Here is a 6614-nt window from a genome sequence, read left to right on the forward strand (position 1 = left end):
TGGAACACACATGAACAAATAAATCCCCTTCACCCAACACACAAACAACAGCAAATATAAACATTTAAAATTTATTGTTTATGTTATATACAACACAGTATGTAGTGCTTGCATAAGCACGTAGGCTTTTTACATGCTCATAAGCTGCACATGACTTGTACAACTCAAGGTAAAAAAGATGTACAATAAACATGTACAGTGACAGAACATTTATACATTTCTTTTACTGCCAACATCTTACAGAATTTTGCTATCCAAGACAAAAGTCTGGTAGCAGAAACATGAAATATAAGCACAGCTTTAACAAATATGAAATTGTGATTTTTATTCATTGGCAATGGAAGAATCTGCACATTTGCAACATACATATTTTTATGATCCCACATACACGTGGGGACTGATGGATATTATTTTGCATTGTGAAAGCATACAATGTACATGGCTATAACAAAGTTCCCACTCACGGGATGTTCATTTAAGATGTGCATTTTTCTACTATTCCTGATCTTCCCAGTATAGATTTTGTCCTTAATTAATATTTTCTATCACCTTATTTTCTAGTTATTTCCTCTGCCACTCACAAAAACAGACAACCCAAAAGGTAGACTTTAGATTCATACCATGGACCCAACACAAACTGGATTGCTGGCAGTTTTTTGGAAAGTTTAGCCTCTCCTCAAGTCTTAAGCTGACCAGTCTCGGTAAGCTCTTAAAAAAAAAACAATGTCCAGAACCACAGCAGATGGGGAATTCTTCTTCTCTTCTTGTTCCTATTCACCCCGTGGAGCATAGGGCCGCAACCACACCCCGCCATCGGACCCGGTTAGATGGGGAATAGAGAGTGCCAAATTTTTTAAATTTTATATGCCAGTATGTTTGTTACTTAGCTTTGGGGGTTTTTCTCCCTTTTCCAGCAAGTCTTCAGCCTCCACTCCCCCTGGCTTAGAGCCAATTAACCAAAAACAGAGCGTACAAGTATGAGATGTTGCATTTCCATCAACACAAGAGTTTACACTATGTGCTTTCCATTTTTATGTTAAAGCTCATATGCAAAAGACCCATTCTTGGAGTTTGCATGACAATTCATCAGCTAGTAGTCCATTCTGTATATGGCCATGGATAATACCCAAATACCATTATTCCCACCATAAAAAAAAGTAAAGCAATGCTCATTTGTTTAATGTCAGTTTTATGAAGCGATCTGAGAATGGCCCACCTTAACACACACATATATAAATATTACATGATCTATACACATCTTTAGTTTTCTAAAATGGTTATTATTAATGTCCTATTCAGACCACATTCTGTGGTGGGAAACAAGGTTATTAAGCTACTTCAAAAGTAGCAGAGAAGAGTAGTGAAAAAAACCCACCAGGTATACAACAGTGATTTGTATTTTTATGGCGAGATGAAAGCATGGGAGTTTATCTCAGTGCAGTTTACATAAAAACAAGCTAACGAAAGCATTAAACTTGTAACCTCTTGTCGGTTAGTCTGCAAGTTTCTCAGAGGTTTTTTTTTTCTGCAAGAGGAGATGGGTGGGGTGGCGGACTGATCACTAGTAGAGCTTATCTGTGAAAAGCTTATTTCAAGGAACAAGGATATTATATACTCCCTACTAAGAGAGCTATTGGTCATAGCAGGTCATTCATGTTTCCCCATACACCCCAAATTCAATCCCCCCCAAAAGAAAAAAAAAAAATTTAAATTCTGTTTATGGCATATACAAATATTTACAGTTACAGTCAAATGATTTGAGAAAGAATTCACAAAAGACCAAAATTGTCACTTAAATATTGCTACTTTTGTTAAATGTAAATGAGTCTTTCACACTATTTGTTGACTATTTACAAGCATGAGGCACAGAACTAAAGCAGCTCAAACAATTTGAACATCATACATGTATTACAGTTTCTCCTAAACTTCAATCCAAAAGGAAATTATCAAAATGTACCATACTGCTTAAGTTATATAAAAGTGGCTGAAAGTTTATAAACACAGTTATATAAAAGTTAATTACCATTCATGGTAATAGCCCCATAATCTCAAACAGCATGTCTGCATTTTCCAAAAACTGAAAAAACAACAAAACATCAGTCGATATACCCTACGGCACATACTCATTAACTTTGACTTCCTCTCTTCACCATCATACTATACAATCACCATACATATAGTTATGACCAAACAGTACACCTATCAAATGTTCCAAGGAAAAAAAAAAAAATCAACCACGCAGAAAACACTTCTCAATCAAAAATAAATATTTTACATAGAAGCAATGTCACTCCTTTGTGTTGTTTTTCACTTTCCTTGTTAAATAGGATGCTTTAATCCAGCAATATTATTTCAGATTTTAGGTTACAGGTATTTTTATGTTATTCTCTTTAACTCCTTTAGTAACAGTTTTTAATAATAGTAAATAATAAATCTATAAAATACAGCAGGGTTATGCATAATGTGTTGAAGTTCTAGGCAGACCAATATATACTTGATGTTGCTTCACAACTCTATTCACAAGACATTTATTAAACATTTACAGGAAAAATCATTGTGGACTACACAGAAAAGTGCTACGGTAATTAAATATTTCGTGTGAAATGCCATCATTTTCTTGTTTTATTTTTATTATCTTATTTTAGTTATTTTCTTTAGATCTTATACTATGTCTTATTTTTATGCCACTGATGCTCTTACCAGACATATTTTTAAAAAAATGGACAAAGGAAAATGTTGTAAAGGACTGGCAAATGTTATCACTGCCGCCTTAAATTGTCCAATCGAGCTTCAAGATCAGCATCAGCATCTCCAACAGCAGCTGCCTGTGGAGCTTTGGCAGGACCTGCTTTTGCAGACAGTGATGATCCAGTTCCTGGCAAACCTGCAAACAAGACATGGAGATCATAACACAAACTGCTTTTCACTTCCATATTAACCAGATAATATTCCACTGTCATGAATATGGAGCAACTAAGATCAGCCTGCCAGAAAATTAGATTGTATGAGGGTGTTTAACCAGCCACTAGCGTTCACAAAGGACTCAGGGGGGATGATGATGGGGGAGGGTATTTTATTATCATTGTTATAAAAGAAGATACTGGTATAGAAATTTATAAGAATACACATGACTTCATCCAAGTTTACCTGACAACTCATCAGCCATCTGAAGTCCTAATTCATCCAGCACCTGAGCAACGATGGCATCACTGAAAGACAACCACAAAAATGTAAAGGACCATGATCACAGTATGGTGTATTTTTTTCATTAAATTTGTTTTGATTGTAAATAAAGCTTTACAAGTAGTATTTGGGTAGTACTTTGTTTCATGAGCTTCAGGTGCGAACACAAAAGCATGCACCAGATCTCCAGATTTTCAAAAAATCAGTTCTTTATGAACACTGGTTCTGGAGAATTACATGTTTACATACTCAAAATTTTACTGTGCACAATTTATATACTGCCTGCAAGAATTTTGAGAAATGGCTAGATTGCACTTTTTTTAAATGGAGATATTTCTATATTCAAAAATTCCAAATTTGAACCTTTCCCATAAAAGTATAGCAAACTCAGGTGGCATGGTGACTTTCCAGTTTGTATCTCCACTAGCAACAATAACCTCACATCTCTAAAGTACATAGAATGTGCACAAGCAAATGGAGGATTGGACAAGCACAAAAGACCTGTGAAAAGTGTGGTTATGAAGAAATAAAGTCATTCTATTCCAACAGAGGATGTGATTCGTCAAAAATAGTTATCAGCATCAAACAGCTTGTTCCCTGGTAAAATTCTCTAGTATTTTTATCAGCAAACTCAGTTTCTCATGTTCAGCAATGTTAAACTTCAATTATTACCTTTCCTCCTCATCATCCTCATCGCCCAATGCATCATCAATGGCATCACTCATCATTTCTTCCTTCATGTCCATCATCTCAGACTGCTTTTCAAACTCCATCATAATCTTCTGAATCTGTGGTAGCTTGAGCTGTAAATGAAGTCAGTTCATATCAATAAAAAATTGTAACCTAAATAAAATCTGGATGTTTTTTCGGACAAGCGTCTTTCTTTATTTCTATTTCACTAGCACTACCAATCTATTAAAAAAAGTTTATAAATCCAAACCTGTCTGTTCATTGTTGCCATAGCTTTCGTGACACCCTTCATAGCCTGGGCCATCGTATTATTAGCTTTAAGGGTCTGGATCTTCAGTGATACTGCCTGAATATTTGCTCGAAGGGCAATGAACTTCTTTACATAGCGACGAGTGCGAACCAGGTCTTTGGCCATTATCTTTACTGCATCCTGCCAGAAAAAGCAACTATTAATATTATTCATGTACAAGTCATTTATTGTCTGTTAGCAAAGACAATGACAAAGATTTACAAATGTTTTCCCTTTGCCTTCAAGCTGAACTGGATCTTACATTTCAAACATTGAATTTCGTGGTTGTAAAGAAAACGTTCCAAGTCTTTATGATACTGCATGCTATACTGTGCCTTTACTGCATGCAGAACTGCGAAAGAGGTCTCATGGTCAATAAACCCAATAAAAAAAATTATATATATAAATTATACACTTTGCTAACATCTTATTATGAGAATTAAGGCTAAGGGGTAAAAAAAGGCTTACCATCTGCCCTTGCTTTGCCATTTTTTTAATATCTGCAATAACTTTCTTTTCCTGCTGCTCCATTTTTTGGCGTTCACGATCAAGGTCCCGCATGGCTTTGTTCAGAGCTCTCTGATTTTGGCGTAGCATTTCTTCTGGTGTCTTCTTGCGACCAAACAGCCACTCCATGATGAGAGATTGCTAAAACAATATGAGAATATAATAAGAAAAATATAATGCGATTGATATAGACCACCTAACTGCTACAAATAACTGACACATATATGACATACATTTGAAATATAACCAGAATGCAACTTGAAATAGTGACTTGTGCATAATAAAATTATCACTGGACAAATATTAGGATCATTAAAGCAGACAATAACTTGGTCCTGTCTCTGCTTATCTTTGGTGCCCTTTAAGGGTGTTGTGTTCTTTTATTTTGCCCTTATTTTGTGCCCCTTTATTAAACAAGCTCCTCAATCATACCAGTCAGAATGCAATATAAGTTACAATGACTATTAATCAAAATAAGGTTAAAATATACAATAGAAATAGGTACCACATAAGTTATAAACCTTAGCATAGGGAAGGAAGTGCCCAACCCCCTTCTTTTCATGGCTGTTAACTTCCCTGATAAACCAGGCACCCATCTCTGCTAGGTGGGCAGAAAGAGTTTACTCAGTCATCTGCCCACCTAAGTAGTGAGACTGTGCTCTAAAGTCAAGAATTTTAAACACAAGGTTTCACAAGCTCCCTCCTTACATAAGTACTCAAATGCTCATGTGAGAAATACGATTTACAAAGACTTTGCAAAAACTATTAGTAATACTAAAAGCAACAATTTTTTTAAATCAAATACAAAATTCTCCTCGCTACATGTACAGGGTATTGACAGGTATCTTCCATTCAGTTCAACTGATATTTTCTAACAGTTAAGGATAAGCATACAATCACCTCAACAACACTTGTAATAAAAGTGGTGTATATTGAATAATTCCAGCCAAACTGCACTGCTTCCTTTTGACTGCCTGTGTACAATTCCACTTAAGCAGCAACTATAAATATACAGGATTTATAAATCAGATAAATCAGTTTTGCTTAAATCTAATCCACAAACACTGTTAAACACAAAACATTTTAAGTATTTGCCAGCTTAAGGCACAGTCTTGTGCTTTTCTTTCAATCACCAATATAGTGTTTTCTTTGATATTTCTAATTTTTCTAAACATTATTCTATTTTACAAACCCTTTACATGTTCCTGGTTTAAACTCTCTTCAAAGTTTAAAAATTCCGGTATAATCTCAGAATAAACAATATATTGTAGGTGTAAATTAAAACGGAATTTTACAGTTAAAAAGAACATAGTGTATAAACATATTCTATGAAATTACTGGGTAATAAATTAAAAACACTGAAAATTATGTAAAACTGCCTTTGTCTGCGGTTTTTTTTTTTTTCTCTCTCTCACACTTACTGTAAGACGTTGCCAATATCCTTCGTATCCCACTATAGGTTAAAAATAATAGTCCTCTTAGTAACAACTGAATTTTGAAATAACAAATGTCAATGAATGAGGAACCATATATTCTGCTTAGGACTACAGAGAGCACATATGAACAGCCGTATCTGGTTTTATGTGCTACACGATAACGATGAGTAATTTTCATGAGCGGATTCCTCAGACTCAAGAGTCAAGTCACGAGTAGCCCCAATTATAAATTGTTGTGAAATCCCCATTTCTATATAATCATCATTTTGATAACTGATCAATGCATTTTTTGCGAAAACCATAAAAGTTTCTAATAAACAGTGAAATCATACCTCAAAAACAATACAGCCAAATACAATTTTCTGTTTACAGTGCAGATGGGTGCATCAGGAACTGTTTGTAGTGGCTCACGAGTGACGTCATAAAAATAGGGGTGGTAGCCTCCGTTCCTTATTAGAAAAAAATACTTTGATCAAAAGCCATAAAAACCTTACTTTTTGTTATTAATT

At 34.8% G+C, this 6614-nt stretch overlaps 1 protein-coding gene across 4 annotated transcripts; it reads right to left on the reverse strand.

The window, feature by feature from the left end:
- Positions 1-57: 57 nt before the first annotated feature.
- On the reverse strand, positions 58-6545 carry LOC112567034 (charged multivesicular body protein 2a). 4 transcript variants are annotated; one of them, XR_003099723.1, is made up of 8 exons: positions 6438-6530; positions 5570-5670; positions 4631-4810; positions 4124-4303; positions 3856-3986; positions 3148-3209; positions 2701-2884; positions 58-2077 (listed from the first exon to the last, which is right to left on the reverse strand). XR_003099723.1 is itself a non-coding variant. In XM_025243493.1 (7 exons), exons 3-7 carry the CDS (start codon positions 4796-4798, stop codon positions 2760-2762), a joined length of 666 nt encoding a protein of 221 aa, XP_025099278.1. In that variant the 5' UTR covers positions 4799-4810; positions 5570-5670; positions 6091-6299; the 3' UTR covers positions 58-2759. The 4 variants fall into 4 exon arrangements, 3 of the variants coding, with proteins under 3 accessions (XP_025099278.1, XP_025099279.1, XP_025099280.1); XM_025243493.1 differs by lacking the exon at positions 6438-6530 and adding an exon at positions 6091-6299 and having other exon boundaries at positions 58-2884; XM_025243494.1 differs by lacking the exon at positions 5570-5670 and having other exon boundaries at positions 58-2884; positions 6438-6545.
- Between the last annotated feature and the right edge of the window lie 69 nt (positions 6546-6614).

Source organism: Pomacea canaliculata, linkage group LG6, assembly GCF_003073045.1.
Source record: "Pomacea canaliculata isolate SZHN2017 linkage group LG6, ASM307304v1, whole genome shotgun sequence".
NCBI lineage: Eukaryota > Metazoa > Mollusca > Gastropoda > Architaenioglossa > Ampullariidae > Pomacea > Pomacea canaliculata.

Bases quoted from the DNA above. Each gene is read 5' to 3' on its own strand.
- LOC112567034 (XM_025243494.1), bottom strand. From the start codon at position 4,798: ATGGAGTGGCTGTTTGGTCGCAAGAAGACACCAGAAGAAATGCTACGC. The intron at 4,304-4,630 runs GTAAGCCTTTTT...TTTTTCTGGCAG, and splicing joins TGGCAAAGCAAGGGCAGATG to GATGCAGTAAAGATAATGGC. The intron at 3,987-4,123 runs GTTTGGATTTAT...CTTCATTTACAG, and splicing joins TGGCAACAATGAACAGACAG to CTCAAGCTACCACAGATTCA.